General features: G+C 34.9%; 1 protein-coding gene and 1 pseudogene across 1 annotated transcript in view; both read left to right on the top strand.

Moving 5' to 3' along the window:
- The window catches only part of SLC26A7 (solute carrier family 26 member 7), a 181,502-nt gene that overhangs the window by 129,627 nt on the left and 29,708 nt on the right, over positions 1-22,167 (top strand). Inside the window, exons 11-14 of the mRNA XM_024760415.1 lie at positions 6,989-7,095; positions 8,090-8,156; positions 13,346-13,483; positions 18,460-18,508. Coding sequence (XP_024616183.1) covers positions 6,989-7,095; positions 8,090-8,156; positions 13,346-13,483; positions 18,460-18,508 — 361 coding nt within the window. The remainder of the gene's footprint in view (positions 1-6,988; positions 7,096-8,089; positions 8,157-13,345; positions 13,484-18,459; positions 18,509-22,167) is intronic.
- Positions 8,384-12,213, top strand: LOC112410016 (serine/threonine-protein phosphatase PP1-gamma catalytic subunit B-like; annotated as a pseudogene).

The raw sequence follows: 22,167 nt of genomic DNA, 5'->3' as shown, positions 1-22,167 counted from the left end.
CTCTTAAAAAGAGTCATGTACCACAATGTTCATTGCAGCACTATTTACAATAGCCAGGACATGGAAGCAACCTAAATGTCCATTAACAGATGAATGGATAAAGAAGATGTGACACATATATACAATGAAATATTACTCATCCATAAAAAGAAATGAAATTGAGTTATTTGTAGTGAGGTGGATGGACTTAGAGTCTGTCATACAGAGTGAAGTAAGTCAGAAAGAGAAAAACAAATACGGTATGATAACACATATATATGGAATCTAAAAAAAAAAAAGAAAAAAAGGTTTTGATGAACCTAGGGACAGGACAGGAATAAAGATGCAGACATAGAGAATGGACTTGAGGACACGGGGAGGGGGAAGCATAAGCTGGAATGAAGTGAGAGAGTAACATTGACATATATACACTACCAAATGTAAAATAGATAGTGGGAAGCAGCTGCATAACACAAAGAGATCATCTCTGTGCTTTGTGACCACCTAGAGGGGTAGGATAGGGAGGGTGGGAGGGAGACGCAAGAGGGAGGGGATATGGGGAGATATATGTATACATATAGCTGATTCACTTTGTTATACAGCAGAAACTAACACAACATTGTAAAGCAATTATACTCCAATAAAGATGTTAAAAAAACGATAATATTCCTCTTAAGTCTCAATATTACTGAGCTTCTACCAAGGTACAATAGTGGGTGCCATGTGGAATTCAGAGATGAATAAAGAAATACTTACCTTCTTTAGACACTAATATTTGTGCAGGATGCAGGCACAGAAACAGTAACTATTATATGATGCAAGATACAATATGACCTGGAAGCAAAAGAAAAAACTTAGTACTGGAGAAAAATAGAGGCTGGAACATTTAATTTTTACTGGGTTAATACAGAAGACTTAGAGCAGAGCTGAAATATGAACTGAGACTTGAAGGAACAGTATTTTGTGGGCAGTCCAAGAGACCAAAATTAACTAGGCTGTTGGAGGATAATGACTTTTTTAAGGTGATATGTGCGAGATGGCACATGGAAACAGAAAAATGAGAAGATATAAACTTATTTAACAAGCTACTGAAAACCCCGTGATAAAGGTGTTTCTAAGGAACTCATTAATCACGTAACGGGGAGCACATTACCATCATGGAAGGGGAGAGGTGTCAGGGAAGGCTTTTTCCAGGAAATGATGGACAGAACCTATAGCATGAAGGTGAGAGTAGTAACAGATGGGGTTGGAAAAGTTAAGAAAGGGTTGGACTGAGAGAGCTGCTTACATCCTGCAAAGATTCAACTTCATCATGAAGGCAGTGAGGCATCACTGAAAGGAGAAATAGGAATAAGATTTATGTATTAGGAAGGTCATATGAGTAATTTGAGGAAGATGGATCGATCTGATGAAGTATGCAACAATTGGAAGCACTTCTTTAATAATTCAGGCAAATAAATGAGGAGGCCTGGACCACAACTAACACTTGAGATTCAAAAGGAAGGAATAGAGTTGAAAAATACTAAAGCGGTTTCATTAGTTATCCCTCATCACCAATTCATCACATGAAGTGCATCAGTCTGGAGTGGCTCCTAAGTTTTCAGTTAGGAACAGCACTGGAGGAAAACGATGTCATTCATTGAATTATAGAACATGGAACCTTATTTAAATGTATTTGGTTGTTACCTTTAGTCTTTAAAAAAATAGTTTCGCATTCCTGAGTTATTTCTTTCAGTTCCTCTAGCTGTATTTTGTATGTTATCACAAAGCAGTTTTCCAAGAAGGGCTCATGTGTTTTATATTCCCAGAACTACTTCATGGTGAAAACATGTTTTCTTTTTATACTAGAAGGAAGTTTTTGGCTGAGTCTAAAATGCTTTCCCCCAGGCTTTTTAACCTTGAATAATCTTCAGACATTGAGGGATAAGGCAGAGAAATCACAGGTCAACATAATTTTTTACTATTTAATGTGAGCTTATTTTTCTAAATGGATGCTCAGTGAGTTTCTTTCTTGCTCATAAAGTTTGGTAATATTGTCAGAATATTTCTTGTGGTTGAACAGTTAGTATCAAATTTCTAAGAGAGTGACATATCCTTGTGATCTTGGAATCAAGAATTACATACAAAATTTTTCTTCTAATATGTCTTTGAATCTTTTTTCAAATATATATGTTCTGTTCTCTTAATGAATTATGTATTTTTAATTTACTTTGTTTCTTAAAATCTGTACATTTTCCCGTGATTATTTTGGGGTGTGCATGTGTGTGTGTGTGTGTGTGTGTGTGTGTGTGTGTGCATATGGTTTCTCTGGACTATTCACTGTATCTCTGATTATGTATTTCTTATTGTGATTATCCTATTTAGTAAATTTTAAATATGGCTTTTATCTCTGTAATATTTTTGTTTCCATCCAATTTCTTTCCCAGTTTTTCTTCTTTGACTCTTCATATCTATTTTTGAGGGATTTTTCCTGAGATTTTATTGCCTAAACCTATCCTCTGTCTCTATTTTGTTACTTTATTTCTTTTTCCCATTTATATATATAGCTTCCTTGATTATTCCTTTATGATTATGATGCACCTTTAGTGGACGTAGCTATTTGCTGAAAAATAATGTGGGAAGGGCAGAAGGTAGGAAGTGAAGTGGAGCATCTCAAGACTCTGATTTAACTATGTCATCTGAAGATTTGTCCCTAGTTGAAATAAAGCCTCACAAATCACAGGTTCTCTGATGACCTTTTACTAGCTGTCTCCTCTACCTTCTTCACCTTGTTTCATCTCTGTCAGTCTCCTTTGGTTAGGAAGCTAGGTTGTAAGTGATACAAATGACATTTTATCTTACTGCTCTTCTTTATATAGTATCAAATAGATACCATACGGGTACCTTTCCTTCTTCTCTGGTGGTCCACTATTGCCCCTAGAACTTAAAGCTCTTATCAGAAGATTATTGTATAGAATTTTTAAAATTGTGACATTCATGGAGAAATCTATGATTGATTAAACTTTGAGGATAAATTTGTTGGCTTCCAATGTCCTTGATATCTTACAAATTTTGCAAGTCTACATTGTATTTTATAGTTAAGAGTTGTGACTATGTTCTTGTTTCATCAAAGCTGGACTTTCCTCTGTATATATTCATTTTTATATTGCTTTGGGAGGAATTTAATAGAGGGGAGTAAAGTAAAAATGATTTTAATACACTCTCTAAATCTGATATCCAAATCTATACTTAGAAAGGTTATTCTGACAGCAATATGGCAAATGGTTTACAATGCTGATAACAAAAGCTGATAGTTAAGTAGGAGGTTGTTAGAACAGTTTAAGGGAACAATAGCAAATTATGAACTAGGACATTATCAGTGAATTGAGAAGAGGGCATAATTTGAGATATTTTTTATTAATAATTGATAGGACTTGGAAATGATTGGACAAGTAGATGAAAAAGGAGAAAGAGTAAAATATTATTCCAAGGTTTCTGATTGTAGTGTCTTGAAGAATATTAGTGTTATAACTGAAAGAGGACAGTAGAAGAAGATTTGGGGGATGAAGTTAATGAGTTTGCATTTGGACACACTGAGTTTGAAGGTATTTGGTAGACTGTTTGAAACTGCTTTAATGGCTCATAATTTGTAATCTCCTACGTAGAGGTAGGAGTTGAAAACCTGGAGTAAGTAGGGAGTATGGTTTGGGAAGAAAATAATGTTGAGAAAGGTGACACGGATATAGCAGGTACATGATAATTAAATGCGATGTTGGGTTTAGCTTGACAATGGCCTCCTGTGGTTGAAGTTGACAGGTATCTCTAGTTGTTAAGGAATTCAACAGTGAGAGGCCATGGGTTATTGGAATATGATCTGGGCAAAGCATTTTTAGTGATAATATTGCACAGACTTTTGTGGATATATGCTAGATCACCCAGTAGACAGAATATGTCCAGATAACTCAACAGTTAGAATATACCTAAATATGAAGCAAAGTTACCAAAGATGTATGTATGTGTAAAGTAATTTGAACATTGAAAGTTTAAGAAAACATGTAAATAGTCATCACAGATGAATGGAGAAAGAAAATGTGGCACATATATACAATGGACTATTACTCAGCCATAAAAAGAAACAAAATTGAGTTTTTTATAATGAGGTGGATGGACCTAGAGTTTGTCATGCAGAGTGAAGTTAGTCAGAAAGAGAAAAACAAATACCGCATGCTAACGCATATATATGGAATAAAAAAAAAAAAAAGGTTCTGAAGAACTAGGGGCAGGATAGGAATAAAGACAATAAAGACGCAGATGTAGAGAATGGGCTTTAGGACACAGGGTGGGGGGAAGGGTAAGCTGGGACGAAGTGAGAGAGTGCCATGGTCATATATACACTACCAAATGTAGAATAGGTAGCTAGTGGGAAGCAGCCGCATAGCACAGGGAGATCAGCTCGGTGCTTTGTGACCACCTAGAGGGGTGGGATACGGAGGGTGGGAGGGAGAGGCAAGATGGAGGACATATGGTGATATATGTATAGCTGATTCACTTTGTTATAAAGCAGAAACTAACACAACATTGTAAAGGAATTATACTCCAATAAAGATGTTAAAATAAAAGAAAAATTAGAAATTTTTATTTCTTTAAACTTTTTACAGTTTAATAATAATTCTACTTTGAGTTGTAGATCAGAACCCTCTTTGAGATAATGAGGAAATAGGGATCCAAAATGGAAGCCTTACTGATGGGCTTAGAACTGAGTTTGAGTAACTGAACAGTAGAGATAGAATTAAGACCTACAGAAATTTAATAATATGGATCAATCACCATAACAGATGGAGCAGAGAAGTGAAGTGATTGATTATCTGCTGAACTGTGTTTTACACCAATACATTTTCTGTAAAAGGAAGAGTTTATGTCTTCCCTACTTGAGGCCAACTTTGGGGTTATCTTATGTTTAGGGGCTGTGAGTGCCAAATAGGGAGGAGATAAAGTAAGAATGCATAATGCAAAAAAATAAGGTTTCAAAAAAAAAAAAAGGGGTTTCAAGAACCCAATTCCTTATAGCTATGACATCTAGGATTTGGATTTTAATAGGAATTGTTACAGAATAGTGTTGGGACTTATTCTAACCAGTGGAACTATTTACTTGTCTATGTTACTAATTTCTATTTGATATTATTTTCAAAGTTATAAATGTAGCCCTGGAAAATAATGAAGCATTATAAGTCCAGCTTACAATAGATGATATTGTGGGAGAGTAAATTCACTTTAAAAATAGAACCAGATGGTACCAACATTTTTGGTCGCTCTGATGAATCATGGCATCCAGGCTCTGTGTTTTTTTAAACGGCAGGGACCAGGATCCTCAGTTCCCCATGCTATATTGAATCATGAAGGTTGGCCAGGAAGAACAGGACTTACAAAGCTTTTGGTGAGGTCTTATTCTGCCACACCCAGGCAGGTTCAGTAAGCATTAGGGGATGAGTGAGAAACAGAGCAATCATGGCAAGTTGAAGTAACGATCAAAAATTTGCAGCCTTATTTTGTACACAATCAAGTTTGGTGCAATAAGTTGGGAAGGAAAAGACACACTGTGTACAAATAGAAGATTCAAATGACTCTCCATTCACCTGAATAGAGGAAAAACATCTCAGTGTCTAACCTATTAGATGACAGGATGGTGTAATAATAAGTGCTAACAGCATTACATTTGTACGTGATGGATCTTAACATGAGAACACTTAAAATATAGTTTCTCATTTATTCCCAAATGTTTGTTTCTTCTATATCAAAAAGGAATTTTACAGATAAAAATCTGTCCATTTGCTTCCAAGAGCTTAGCTTTTGAAAATAGCTCAACATTAAGAACCACTCAAGCTCAGTGTAGATAAATAATACAGATAAAGGAGAAGTAAAAAATTTCAAGTTAAAAAATACCTTTTAGAAACATTTGTTTCAAACTTGTCTGGAAAAAAGAAACCTATACCCCTCCAAGAATCTGTGCTGTTTTCAGATTATAGAGAAATTTATCTTTCATTAGCATATGGAATTGAATTATGTTGTTTAAAATGGTAATACAGCTATTGGGACAGAAAGAAATCAACTTAGAATTACTTGCATAAAGTAATGCAGGTAATTTGGGAGAAAAGAGAGAGTTTGAAAATTTTGTTGGTCTACTATTTGCCAAATGCAGAATTTTGTGTTTAGAAAATATAACTTTCTGGATTTCACAAATTATTTTCCTTTTAAAGCTATTTTTGTCAGAAATAAACTTAGAATTGCCAATATAATACAGTATCCTGTTGCAAATTGTAATTTCAGGTGGTAGACAAAACTGCAATATTGTTGGAATCCCAGTTGAAGGAGAAATAGAATTTTCTTGCAATCTTTTGAAATATTCCCAAGAACTAAGTTGGCCTTGAGTTTTTAGCTTTCACAATTTCACAAGAAGTGACCCTTGCAAATAAAAGTATAACGATTTTTATAGTGGTTGGCCTAAAAGTGGCTTTGGTTGTGCTGTTAGAGTCAGTCATTTTAACAATAGGCTTTGAGAGTCCTATGTATCAATAGTAATAAGCTATCTTAGTTCTCTTTATAGCAATCCCAGAAAACAGAATATTACTGAGAATGACCAAAAATTTACAAACACTTGTTTGTAATATTATTACACCAAATGAGAAAACAGTAGGTAATTATGGAATGCTTTTGAAGCAAGCACATCAGCCAACTATTTACAGATCTTAAACAGAAAGTTTTTTGGGGATTGAAATAAGGGTTGGCAGCATCTATATAAAAAGAATGTGCCTTTTCCCTTTGTCTTTCCCTTAACCTCTGTCACTGGGAGTCCGCTGGGGCCTGGGTTTGTTTTTGTGTTTCTGGGCTTCTGTTTACCACTCCTTGAGTAATATATTCTTGCTGAGAGATTTCATCACAGGAATGGTAGAGAACAAGATTGTGAGGAATTTGGCAAAAACGAGAAAGATGAGAATATAAAGGACCCATAGCTTGTTTCCTGTTTGTCTTTCAGGGCATATGGGTCAGTACATATATATTTACAATATGCTTTGCTGCCAATGTGGGGCTGCTGTTTGGTGTTGTGTGTACCATAGCTATTGTGATTGGTCGTTTCCCAAGGTAAGATCTTATTTAAATGCTGTTTATTCTGACACAGCAGCAAATATACTGTTGCCAGTTACTTTTATTTCTGTGGAATAGATAGTATTACTCTCATGTTTTATTTATATAGAAGTTTTTATCTACATGTGATATATGACAGCACTTGTCTTAATGAAGAGAAATATTTTGTCAGAACTATAAAATAGAATATATAAAATCTATTAAAGTAAAGTAAACAAATTAACCCCACAGCTATACAGTGCATCACAGAGCTATTTTTTAAGTGAATGGATATAGTATTTAATGAGACACAAACCATATAACAATGTAATCATTTGAAAAGTTAAGTAACCTCAAAAAATTTAATTTTTCAGAAGCTTTATTAATCTAGCTACTTTTTTCTAGATAATTTATTAATGAACACATTCTTTTTGTTTTTTACTGCACATCTGTAAACCATTCCATATTTTGATCAATTCTTTTTCTGTTTCCCAATGTTCATCATCTGATAATGCTTCTACTCACTTCTCATCCTTCCCTTGAAATTCTTTGTGAAATAATATATTCTTAAAAATTTAAGTTTTACCTCTATAGATTCTATCTTTATGAAGTTTCTGTATCTAGATTCATTGTTATGTGGTCCGATCTTGCCATTGATTCCCTCTTTACTTCCTTTACCCTAAAACAAAATTTTCTTAAATACCATATACTTTCTAGCCTTCTCCCTTATTGCTCTTCTTTATCAATCCACCTCTTTAGCTTGAAGATATGGTAGCTGGGAGCCCAGGTGAGATAAATTACATTTTAAAATCTCTATTTAGATGTCTCTGTTTCTGAGGATCCCAGAGAGATACACATTTACCAGTGTCTTATGAACAAATGGGATATAGCATCTAAACCCTTCTAAATATGTTCTAATTGTTAAAATAAAATGACTTATCCTTTTTATTTCTTCATGGTTAATGTAGTAATTTGGAAATGACATTGTATTTTATATCTGCCTTAATTCTAGAGCAAAGACTCTGAGTATAAAAAATATGAAAGAAATGGAATTTAAAGTGAAGACAGAAATGGATGATGTAAGTTTAGTTTCCTTTTCCTTCGTGCAACTAATAATTTTTGTAGGTCAGATAGTTTCAAGGTATCATAAGCAGATAAATTACTACTTTAAAAATGATAATTCTATTGTTGATTAGTTTGAACTTTCAGTGGCATGTGTAACCACCATATATATAGCAATCAACAGGCAACAAATCAATAGAACAACAACAGAAAACTTGTATCAGCATGCAGATAAGAGGGTAGCATGGGTCATAGATGTAAAGTTCACAGAATAATCATGGTCCAGACTAGTTCAGTTATTTGGAAACCTCTTTTCCATTATTAAGTTGACATAAAACAGTCAAACTAAACTAATAGTCTATTCCAAATAAAATGATGGAGGAAGATAGGGAATAGGGAAGGGAATAAAGCAAAGTGGGGTCATGGTATTTGTTAACACAATCAGTGACCCTCTGTTTTATTAGCAGAGGGTAATTGATGCCACTAGGATTTGTTTCTTGCACAGTGGACACCTTTTTAAGGAAACAACATATAAATTGTCTCACTCAATCCATGTTTAGGCAGGCCAATTATGTTTGAGTTCTAGCTTCTTGTTCTGAAGGATGACCCAAACAAGTTTAAAGTGAAGAAAGAAAATGTCAACTTGAATTTTTGTCAATTAAAAAATTGGCCTTACTTTGAACCTGCTTTGTAATGTTTCACTAACCTTTTTTTTCTTTATTTTTCATTTTTGCTTGTTTTAGTACCTCATGATTGCCCTCAGAACAGAGAGAACTGGCCTCCTATCAGAAGGATCAGTGTCAGGGTATTTCTGAGTAGACTGGAAGTAGAAAGTAGCAGCAGGAGTCCTTCTGTGACACCTAGGGAAATGGCTTGTGTTTTTTAACAAGTATGGAAAGATTTGCTTCATAGAAAGCTATTGGAGTTCAAAGACTTTGAAGGTGTCCCAGGCTCGAGTTTTCCACCAATGCTACCTTCCTTTCCTATCCCTTTCTTTTCCTCCTTTAAATTTTCCATGGGAATTTAATGCTCATACAAAGTCCCAGACTGACTCAGGCCTCTAAAGTCCTCAGTGTAGCCACCCCACAAGTACAGCCGTATTCCAATAGCCTTGACATTCTTAGCTTTGAAACAGAATTCAAGTTTGGTATTTTTCAGTTTAAAGATCACTGGTTAATAAATTCTACCTAATTCATACCTTCTTGTCAAGCTAATTATGTGAGGAAGTGAATGAGGGGATTTGCAGGAAGATGAAAGTGCTGAAATTTCTCCATGTCTTTAAAACTTGATTTGTTCCAGTCTATCTACCTACCTGAATAATAACTGTGTCACATGGAAATCTTATTAGAATATTACACCTGACTAGTTATTTAATGTTTTGTATCAAAACTAAGAGGGAAAACAGTAAGATAGAGAAAAATTTGAATATGAACTCTTAGGTGGAATTTTTAGCTAACTTCAAGAGTAGTGGTGATCTGTCACTCCTCCCTTCTGTTTATGCATGCTCCCACCCCTTCTTCACATGAAACACTCATTCTCAATTTGGAAGACCCCTCCCCACTCAGTGAATTCAACTCTATTGAGAATTTCTTTTCTTGCCCCATTTGAGTCTCTGTTCCTTAATAAATATCTATCTTTAAAAAGTATATTATCTTAAACCATATTGGCACAAACATGTGGTGTGATTAATGAGTCAATTTAAGATGTGGGTCTTTGTCATAACTAAACCTGACAGGCCAAATAATTGTTTTATTTTTGGCTTATAAGAGATTTCCTCTTGATTAAAAGTTAATTTGGTAGGGCTTTCCTGGTGGCGCAGTGGTTGAGAGTCCCCCTGCCGATGCAGGGTAAACGGGTTCGTGCCCCAGTCCGGGAAGATCCCACAGGCCGCGGAGCGACTGAGCCCGTGAGCCATGGCCGCTGAGCCTGCGCATCCGGAGCCTGTGCTCCGCAATGGGAGAGGCCACAACAGTGAGAGGCCCGCGTACAGCAAAAAAAAAAAGTTAATTTGGTAACTTAAGCGTTTTTGTTTTCTTGAATTGTTTATTTTCAGCAAATCTTCTAACTTTCTAGAGTTTAAACAGTTGTGTAGCTATAGAAACTTTTTGACATTATCTAGCTTAAAAATTTACCTACGTTAGCTCTCGTGGTTCCAGTGGGGAGAGAAGGAGGAAACAGGGATCCCCTGCCACCGCTGCCACCACCATGTCTGTGCTGGTGGTGTGGGAAAGGAGGCGTGAATCCCAAGGCACTAGCCGTAGTTGTTGCCGCTACGGGAAGGTCGGCGGGGGGAGCGTAATGGAAGATATAAACTGAACATCGACAGCATCATCCAATGGCTGCTGGAAGTGAGAGGGTCCAAACCTGGTAAGAATGTCCAGCTACAGGAGAACGAAATCAGAGGACTTTGCTTAAAGTTCGGAGAAATCTTCCAAAGTCAGCCTATCCTACTGGAACTTGAAGCACCACTCACAATATGTGGTGATATCCATGGGCAATACTATGATTTGCTTCGACTTTTTGAGTATGGTGTTTTCCCTCCAGAAAGCAATTACCTGTTTTGGGGGGACTATGTGGACAGGGGATAGCAGTCATTGGAGACTATCTGCCTCTTATTGCCTTACAAAACCAAATATCCCGAGAATTTTTTTCTTCTCAGAGGAAATCACGAATGTGCCAGCATCAATAGAATTTATGGATTTTATGATGAATGTAAAAGAAGATACAACATTAAACTATGGAAAACTTTCACAGATTGCTTTAACTGTTTACCGATAGCAGCCATCATGGATGAGAAAATATTCTGCTGTCATGGAGGTTTATCACCAGGATCTTCAGTCTATGGAGCAGATTCAGTGAATTATTCGACCAATTGATGTACCAGATCAAAGTCTTCTTTGTGATCTTTTGTGGTCTGACCCTGATAAAGATGTCTTAGGCTGGGTGGAAAATGACAGAGGCGTGTCCTTCACATTTGGTGCAGAAGTGGTTGCAAAATTTCTCCATAAGTATGATTTGGATTTTATATGTAGAGCCTATCAGGTGGTTGAAGACGGATATAATTTTTTTGCAAAGAGACAATTGGTCACTCTGTTTTCTGCACCCAATTGTTGTGGAGGGTTTGACAATGCAGGTGCCATGATGAGTGTGGATGAAACACTAATGTGTCCTTTTCAGATTTTAATCCTGCAGAGAAAAAGAAACCAAATACCATGAGACCCATAACACCTCCAAGGGGTATGATCACAAAGCAAGCAAAGAAATAGATGTCATTTTGACACTGCCTACTTGAGACTTGTAACATATACTATATATCCTTCATTTTTAAAACTGAAATGTATATTGGTCAGCTTTTACAAACAACTTTAGTGATGGTGCTAAAGCTATACAGCCCAGGACAGTTTATCCTGTGTAAGGGGTGAGTGTATAGTTGATCTTTTTTTTTAAAATTCAGTACAGCCCATGAATAATGTAAATGCTCATTTTCTTTAGGATATAGAGACCTAGTGTGCTCAATCTGTATGTTATTGTCATAAAATGCATACTGTTGGATACAAAACACTGTGAACTTTTTTGTTTGTTTATTTGTTTCAAAGGAATTGCTTGTTTTTCTCTCATTGTCTTGTCATGTACAAACTAGTTTTTATAGCTATCAAAATTAGGAGTAACTTTCAACCTTACCAGCATCACTGGTATATATATTTAATTAAAGCACACTTTCCCCTGTGGTATACTTAAAATGACAATTAAAGCCATTATTTGACATTATAAAGCCATTATGACTCTTTCCTAAAGCCAAAGTTTCTGTTGAAATATATATTGACACTCCCCTAAGTACAAGGTGGCATGGTTGTGTACCCCTGCTGCCTTCATGGGGGTTCAAAAACAGATTTTTGAGTTTGAATAGCAATTAGTAACATAGTGCTGTTTAAGTTATTGATTAAAGTTAATAACATTTTGTATGATTTCCATCTAGTCTTTTCACTAAGTAAGCTTTTTACAGTTATATCAGGCTTGAACCCGTCCATTCAGAAAGCTTCAAATTATAGAAATAATACTGTTCTATATGAGTGACCAATTATGCTTTCTTTGGCCTACATTCTTTACTCTGCAGTGAAATTGAGGCTTATAAGTCAAAACAAAGGAACTAATTTACTATCCACCAGTTTATACAGAACTCACAGTATCTATGACTTTTTTAAAACTAAGATCTGTTTAAAAGAAATCTGTTTCAACAGCTGACCATGTACAATACCATGTGGTAAAAATGAATTCAGACTTATTAAATGATGGAATTGTTTTAAAAAAATTACCTACTTTAAAAAGCAAGGAATCTAAGAGACGTTAAACTAATTGTCCAAATTCATATATCTGATATTTTCTTTTACCTTTCTATCTCTGCCTGTATGTGTCTCCTCCTCAATGTGAGTACTAAAGTCTGAAGGGATATTGCTTTATTTAGTTGGTAAGGAGTTATCATTTCATAGAACTTACCATCCTCTCAGTTTCTAAGACAGACCCCTGCCCCAAAGGTCATGGAGAAGATGGTATTGCCAGGAAGACCTGGGCAAATGGCCAAAGCAGACACCTTTTGTTTTGAAATTTTTCCTTCCCCATTTCCTCATGTCTTGCCTATATCCTAAATCCAATGTAATCTAGGCCTGCCCAAAGTGAAATTACCTTCTTGATAATACCTCTTGGTTTCTTTCCCTCAGTTAGAACTATCAGTCACTTGTAAGGTTATATTCCTGCCTAAGGACAACTATGTCATTATGAGGTAAATGACTGACAGTGACCCTTTAGGACATATTTTCATTTTTAAAAATACTGATGGCTAGGTAAAGGAATTTTAAATTTCTAGACTGAGTGGAAGAGGTACTTTTAGGAGGATAAGTCTTCATGATACTCTTTGGATAGTCTAGGCTGTTGCCTCCCCAAAACCCAATTAGTAGGAATAAGGAGCATTTTTCTGAAAAGCTGCAGACTTATCTCATGGTTACTAATGTTTCTTAATAAAGAGGAAGTACATATTTTCCCTGAGAAGTATGATAGTATACTAAATTCTCCAAAGAAATTTTAATGAAAACATCAGCCAGGAGATTGCTTCCATAAATGAGTGGCATTTGGACTTGTAGGATTTCAATTCATTGTAGGATTTATTTCATTCAGAACTCTGAATCTATTCCTTTTTTTTTTCTTGTAAAAGGAAACCCTGCAGCAGGTGAAAATTATCTCAATAAACAACCCACTTGTTTTTCTGAATGTAAAGAAGTTTCATACTGATCTAATGAACATAATCCAAAAAGAAAATGCCAGCAACCAGCCACTTGATGAAATCAGCAAGGTAGGATCAACACTTTCATGATTACAATATCATGCTACAGATAACCTTATAACATGATGCCCCAAAAACGTTATCATGTAAATATAATATGTTATAAAAGTGTTTAGAGACCTCTTCCTGAGCAAAACCTTATATTGTATTATACATTTTATTTGGCTCTTGTAGTTAGCCTTTAGGTAATCGTTTTTGTTCATTCATTTGTTCAGTTGTTCACTTACTCATTAATTCAGCACATATCTAATGGACATGTGTACTAAGTGCTATAACCCTGAGGAGAATACATAAGACAAATCACTTAAATCAAAGGATCTTTTTACCAAGAGAAAGAAGAGTTAGATCTACCTCTAAAAGAGAATATGGTAAATGACTCAGAGAAGGATAAACTGTTGCCATCATTATAACGTTATTTTAAAATGCCATCATTCTTTATCTTCATAAATTATTTCAATTAACACAGATAGCAAATCAAATGTTCATCAGGATGAGTTCATGTGAATGAGCTATCTGTAATCATTTGAATCCTTAAGCTCTCTGCAATGTTAAGAGCATGGACTTTGGAGCTAAGCTGCCTGGGTGAGCCACTTAGGAATGGTGGGACCCTAGCCAAGTTATTTAATCTTTTCTGTTTCAGTTTCCTAATCAGTACTAGAGATGATTAAATGAGTTAATATACACAAAGAAATTAGAATAGTGCCTAACCTACTCAATACTATAAAATCTTAGCTAGAATTATTAGTTTGATTGAGTGCAAATAATGCCCTCTCAATGAAGCATTTCTTGACTTTTAGATAACAAAGATCTCTTTTTTCTCTTGTATCCTTGAGCATATACTATCTCCCAGTCAGTCAGATGCATAGACCTTGGCCCTTCCACTTCTGGTGTCTCAGGAGCTAATTCCACATTCCTGTCTCTGCAGCTTCATGCTTCTGCCTCATAGTGATCCACACAACAGAGGTCCTAAATACAAGATCAGATATGAAATTTGCTGGGCACAGTTCAAAATGAAAATGTGAAGTTCCTTGTTCAACAGTTGTTAGGAATTTCAAAATGGTGACAGCAGAACATTAAGCCAAATGAGAGACCCTTCTAAGCATGGGGTCCTATGTGACTGCACAGGGCTCAAGCCCATGAAGCTGGCCCTGTCTATATATCTCCAGACCTTCTTTACCCCTCACTGTGATCTTTAGGATGTCAACTTTCATTGGAATATTAGGAACTAGCACCTTTGATTTTGGGGTGAGAAGAACTTGCTCTTATGCCAAAGGGGGAGATATATTCCTAATTGTTCAAGTTGTATATTAGGCCTATTTTTAATCACAAAGCCATTCTATACCTTACAGAGTGTTAAACTGTATTATGAGAGAGGAAGGCTCTTGTGGCTGACATTAAGCTCATAACATCATGCATAACAATATTGTGGGAAAATCTGTCTAGAGTGTCAAATAACCTAATTAACCCACAAGAAGTTGTGGTCTTATTTTACCAAAATCTAAATTTACTTATTGAAATAATACACTAGTTTGTGGGCTTCATCATTTCTAGTAGAGTACCTGACATGAGGATTCTTATAACAAATTATTTACCGATAGTCGATAGTGTTTTCCTTAGAATATTTTCCTGCAAGATTAAGGTTGCTCCAACTTGTTTTCAGAAATTGCAAATTGGCATGTGTTTACCTTGTGGTGTACCTTAGAAACAAATTTCATTAACACAGTCTTCTGTGAGAAGGTTCTACATATATGATTTTACCTACTTGGGACTTCAGAAAATTGAGTCTAAAAATCAAATGGAGTTTATTGAATCTAGGTTATTGGTACGTAATGGCACCCAAAAGGATTCTTTAATTCAGAACTTTATGTTGGTGAGAAAGAATTTGTTGAAACTGAGCTCTACTCTAATGATAATAAAGCAAATATTGTATGTATATTTGTATGTTATGAGTTTTAAAGGACACAACAAGGACTCAGATGGCACTCTGGAATTCCTCCTCTCAGAGGAACCTGGGGTAAACCTTTATTCAGAATGCTTAAAAGGATAGTCTTGAGCATGGATGCTCTTTTGGGCAACTCATATTGTCCTTGTCACACACTGTCTGCCTAGGATATCTACTTATTTTAAGGACTATGCACTTATTGTAAGTTCAGTTTTGGAGTAACAAGTCTGCATCAATTAATCTCTGCTGCAGCTTTGCCTCCCTTTTTCAGGCTGAACATAGCAGTCTATAGTTGTTCCTTGAACTGGAGTGCTCTGCCAGGGACTTGATCTTCTCTTCTCTGACAGCTGAATTTTCAACAGATAGTAGTGATGGAAGGGCATTATAAACATTCCAGAGCAGGAAGATTTACATCCTATTCAAAACATAAACTGAAAAAGGATCCCCTGTTAGGTTATGTAACAATATACTTCTATATCGTTATACTGCTATACTTCCTGTATATCACTATTAAATGTCTCCCTGAATGCAGAAGCTTAGAAGGATCTCAGGCTGCTAGTGTTTGATGGATTCATGCTCATTATTTTATAGGCTACAGATATTCACTATAATATTATCACCATTTTGTGGTCTCACTTTGCAAGAGAAGTTTCAATCTGCTGTTTACCTAAAATTTTCTTTTGCTCAGACAAGGTTTTTTTTTTAAAGTAGATTTTAGTTTTTGGAACAGTTTTAGATTTACAGAGAAAAATTGAGAAGTTAGTATAGAGAGTTCCTATATACCCCACACCACACAGTTTCCTCTATTATTAACTTCTTGTATTAGTGTGACATATTTATTATAATCGATCAACCAATATGGGTACATTATCATTAATTATAGTCCATGCTTTATTCAGATTTACTTAGTTTTACCTAATGTCCTTTTACTGCTCCAGAATTCCAGCCAGGATATTACATTACAGTTAGTTGTCCTGTCTCATTAGATTCTCTTGGCTGTGATAGTTTCTTAGACTTTCCCTTTTTTGATGGCCTTGACAGTTTTGAGTAGTACTGGTCAGGTATTTTGTAGAATGCCCCTCTGGTGGAATTATCTCTTATTTTTCTCATAGTAGGACTGGATATATGGGTTTTCAGGAGGAAAACTATAGAGGTGAAGTGCCATTTTCATCACATTGTTTCAAGGGTACATAATATAAGCATGATTTATCACTGTTGATGTTGACCTTGATCACTTGGATGAGATAGTATTTGTCAGGTTTCTTCACTGTAAAGTTACTCCTTTTCCCCCTTTCCCTGCTGTAGTCCTTGAAAGCAAGTCACTCTGTGCAGCCTGTACTTAAGGAGTGTGGAGTCATTCTCCACCTTCTCGAGGGGGGAGTATCTGATTTAAACTTCTTTTGCAGGAGAGATTTCAGACAAGGTATTTTAAGAGGAGGGAAAGGAATCACATTTGTTGACTGTCTCTCAAGGGCAAGTCCCTTTAAGTGGGCTATCTAACTTAATTGTTATCAGCCCCATGATGTAACTGACTTTACCTGAATGTTACAAAAAAGAAAAATTGAGACTTAGAAATATAAAATAACCTGGTGAAAACTATTTGATAACTGTCAGAATCAGACTTAAAATATATACGCTGAACCACTGGGATTAAGAAGGGAAAATAGATGTTGTGTGGTCACCCTCTAAGATGATATCTGATTTCATGAGAAAAGCAATATAATGTAGAAGTTTGAAGCATGAGGTGCAGAGTGGAAAGACATGAGCTCAGGTTCTAACTCAGTTCTTACTAGCTTTGTGACTTTGGTCAGATTATTTAACCATTTCAATCTTTAGAAGTCTTCCAAATTCAGAAATTTTCCAACTTTCGGGTGAAAAATGAGATCAGTAAATTCATAGGATTATTCTGAGGATTAAATGATTAATGTAAAGTTCTTGGTATATAATAAGTACTCAAGAAATAACAATTGTTATCATCATTAACAGTAATAACAATAACACATTTTTGAGAAGTACAGGGCATGTTATAATGTTAGAGGAATCAATTATTTTTAATTTCAAAGAAGTTTAATTGTAGGATATAGAGTCGTTTTCATTCTCCAGCATTTCCATAAATCAGGAATGTTTTTTCTTGGACATTTTCATGGAGCTTCAGATGAACAGCTAACTTTAAAAATATTTATTTTTATTGGAGTATGGTTGATTTACAATATTGTGTTAGTTTCAGGTTACAACAAAATGATTCAGTTATACAAACATATGTATCTTTTTTTTTCAGATTCTTTTCACTTACAGGTTATTACAAAATATTGAGTACATTTCCCTGTGCTACACAGTAGGTCCTTGTTGGTTATATACTTCATGTATAGTAGTGTGTATATGTTAATCCCCAAATCCTAATTTATCCTTCCCCCACACCTTCCCCATTGGTAACCATACACTTGTTTTCTATGTCTATGAGTCTGTTTTTGTTTTGTAAATAAGTTCATTTGTATCATTATTTTTTAGCTTCCACATATACGCGATATCATATGATATTTATCTCTGTCTGGCTTACTTCACATTACTCAGCCATAAAAAAGAATAAAATAATGCCATTTGCAGCAACATGGATGGACCTAGAGTTTATCATATTAAGCGAACAGCTAACTTTTGTATAATATGAAATATATGGTTGGCGGTCTCTCTTTGAGAGTGCTGTGTTAATGAAGTTAATTTCTGACTGGGTACGCTACAATGAAAAATACGTACAAATGTTCAATTCCTGATCAAATATTAAAACAAACTTAATCTTGCAGAAAACGTTCTAAAGAAGATAGTCTGACTTGATAATTTAAATTATCTACTGAGCTAACATAAGCTTAGAGCCAATTATTTTATTATTTTAGTTTGTTGTATTTATCATTCTGAAAAAAAACTAGGAAAAATAATTATTGCATACAAGTTTTCTTTGTTATTTATGGAGAAAAGAATGATGTTCTTTTTCAGGGACAGAAATGAATTTTTATAATGTTATTCTTCTTTATATTTGTTTTCATTTCAGTGTGAACAAAACACATTGCTCAATTCTCTATCCAATGGCATTTGCAATGGTGAGTTAGCTTAAAAAACAACTAAGTGTACTGACTTGAATATAGACCAGAGAATGAAATCTTCTTCCCCTTCTCCCTCTCTGCCTCCTACTTCTGTCTTCCCTCTCTCCTCCTGATCTACATCCTCCCTCCCCTCTCCACCTTCTCTTCCTCCCTCCTCCTATTCTCTCCTCCTCCATCTCCCTCCTCTTTGCCTACTCCATCCTCCTCTCTTTTTTCTCTCTTCCTCCTTCTTTCTCTTATCTCTCTCCTATTCTGTCCTCCCCCTTCCTCCTTCTTTTCTTCTTCTTCCCTCTCATCCTCCTAATCTATTAGAAATGAATTTAAGATGTATAAACCTACAAAGGATGAAGGTGTAAAACTTTATTATGAGGTGTTAAGAATACCTGAAACACAAATTAATGGTATTATTTTTGTAAAAATGGAAGGAAATACAATGTCCACTGATCAGAATGTACAATATTGAAAAGATGTCAGTTCTCGAGTTTATTTATAGATATAAATTGAATCACAATTAAAATTCCAATAGGACATTTTAATGGCAATTGACAAGCTCATTCTCAATTTTGTACAAAAACAAATGGCCAAGAATAGGCACAACTGTTGAAATATATGAACAAGCGGGAGAGCATGTTTTCTTATGTATGTATAGATGTATTATAAAGCCCTAATAATCAGTGGAGTGTGGTACTGGTTCAAAGATAAGTGAACAGATCAATAGGACAGAGTAGAGAGCACAGAAGTAAGGAAAAAAAATCTCACATATATTGGTGTTTTATTTGTGACAAATGTGGCACTGGAGAGCAGTGAGTAAAAGACAGTCTTGTTAATATACAATGATGAGACAATCATGTATCCATAATGAATGAAATTAGACCTTTATCTCATGCCATACCCCAAATCAGTACCAGCTGGATCAAAGTCCTAGGAGTGGTAGACAAATTATAAATTTAGAAGAGAACATAGGAGAATATATATAAGAAATGTTAAACATTATCATTAAAATTCACTAGATTATTATCAAGAGCTTTTGTTTACCAAAAGGCATCATATAAAGCATAAAGAGATAAGCCAGAGTAAAAGGAGATAGGTGTAACAAATAGAATGGAGAAAGAATTGCACTCCCCAGGATATCAAGGAGTAAAAATGGCAGATGGCCTGTTAGGAAAATGGGCAACAGACATGAACAGACATTTCACAAAATGAGACATTTTCAAATATACCAATAAACATATGAGAATATGCTTAAATTCACTATTGTTATTTATAATAATTATTGAGGAAATGTATATTAAATTCATAAGTAACACTACATATATATATGTATATATATATGTGTATATATATGTATATATACACATATATATATATATAATTGATATTTTTAAAAGTCTGACAATACCAAGTATTGGTGAGGATGTACAGCAACAAAAAATTTCTTGCAGTGCTAGTGGGAGTGTAAACTGTTACAACCACCTTGGAAAACAGTTTCACAATATCATATAAAGTTGAAGATACCATACCTTATGACAAGCAATTCCACTCCCAGTTATACATTCTAGCAATTTACATAAACAAGAATGTTCACACAGTATTGTTAGTAACTACACAAACCTGGAAACAGCTCATATTTCAAAAAAAAATTATCAGGTATATATAACTATGGAATATTTGTACATTTGAATTTTTATTTGATATATTTATTATACTATATACATATACAATAATGAAAACTAGATGAGTCTTATAAACTTAATTGGGCAAAAATAAAAAGATGAAAGAAAACATTAAATTCAAACTCCATTATATAAACTTAAAAAAAAAAACACAGGAAAAGCTGACATACTGATTTTTGTTCTTCTAAAGACAATAAAAAAGGAATCTCTTAATATCTGTACCTGGAAACATATACAAGATTGTTCATAGTAGCTTTGTTTATAATTCTCCCAAATGCAGAAACAACTAAAATATTTATTAACAGTACAGTGGATAAAGAACATATGGAATGTTTATGTAAATACATATTATAATAAATACATATTATAATATCTATTATATTACTTTATGTAAAGTATTCTAAATACATGTATAACATATAGAATAGAATAAAATAAATATCATATAAATATATGAATTAATTGCATGACCCACATCAACATGGGTGCAGCTCAGATGTTAGCTTCTCTGGTCTCTTCTGACTTCTTGTAGCGAATTTACTTTCTCCTACGTTGTGCTTTCAAAGGACGCTTGTATAATACTGGTATTGTACTTATTTAATGATCATTTCTTAAAGGTCTCACTTTTCTGCTAATCTGGAAACTTTTTAAGGGCATTCTCACCTCTGCATCACTAGATCAGGCTCACTTTGCACAGAGCAGTAGCTGATGGGCATGGTCACCTTTGCCCTGTCCTTGTGAAATTTTGGCACCCAGTGACCCTTTTATAGTAGCTAGGACTGGTTGACCAGAATATTTTTCTGGTATTTTCCTTCTCTCCCCTCTCCTGACACTCCAAAGTATCTAGGTTCTCCCATCTCTCACTCTTGTTCAGGGGCAACCTCCTGTTCTCACTTACCTGTGCTTTAGATCCTCAGGTTTCATTTACTGCTCATGTTCTTGGTTTCTTCTCTCAATTTAACTAGTAAAACCTATAGCTCTTGGTTTTATTGCCTTTACATTTTCACTTCTGTGACTCTAATTCTGTCCTTAACCATATTCAAAATGAATTAGTATGACTTTCATATTTTTTTTTCTGCTATGAGACAGTCTTTGTCTTACTCCATGGATAGAAAATACCCAGTTTCCCATGCTTACATCAGACAGAATTAATTAATCAAGGCACTTCCTCCTATGAGCCAAAGTAACCTGAGAATCTTCTAAACAGGCAGTTGTAAGAAGCTGCTACAAATGGTTGGTGTTGGCACACAAGCTGAGATGTAGTTGCTATCCCAGCTTTATTCTATTCTGTGATGTAATAATACATTAATCTTAAATCACCTTTTTAAAAAAGCCTTCTTATGCATTAGAGATTATAAAGATTCCCTTCTGAGGATCAAGTGCCCACTCCTCATCTTGACAACTAAAGCCCTTCCTTATTTTCTCAAACTGATTTCCCTTTTACTACACATTACACAAGTTCTCTATCCCAATCAGATGAATCAGTTCATGACCCCTACATCTAATTTTATTGTCCCTAGATCTGATCCTTTATTTATCTTCTCCTTTCTAGAACAATCTACTTTTTTGCCAATCCAAATACTATATTTTCTTCAAGGTTTAATAGAGAAGTAAAGTAAATTGAAAGGACACACTCTTTGGCAATCTCAGGTAGACAAAGAAGTCAGCCAGATCCATAGAGGGGAATATACAGTCAAGTGCAGCCTGGAATTCAGTGTCTTCAGCTGTAAGATGGAAATCATAGTAATATGGAGAGACTACCACATGCCTCACTCAGTCACATATCGCCTTACATGGTTATAAAGTTGTTTCATTCATCCATATTTTCCTCCTAACTAGATTTTTAAGGGAAGAAATGTGTTTTAAATTCCATTGCATTATCCTTCATTGTCCAATGAACACTAGGTCAGTGAATGAAAATTACAGTGCTAATATTTGTATAGCACTTCCAAGTTTTCAAAGGACATTCTTCTGAATAACTGA

Source organism: Neophocaena asiaeorientalis, unplaced genomic scaffold, assembly GCF_003031525.2.
Source record: "Neophocaena asiaeorientalis asiaeorientalis breed wild unplaced genomic scaffold, Neophocaena_asiaeorientalis_V1.1 scaffold320, whole genome shotgun sequence".
NCBI classification, from domain to species: Eukaryota; Metazoa; Chordata; class Mammalia; order Artiodactyla; family Phocoenidae; genus Neophocaena; species Neophocaena asiaeorientalis.
The sequence above is the reverse complement of the archived record's forward strand: the minus strand, read 5'-3'. Positions and strand labels throughout refer to the sequence as shown.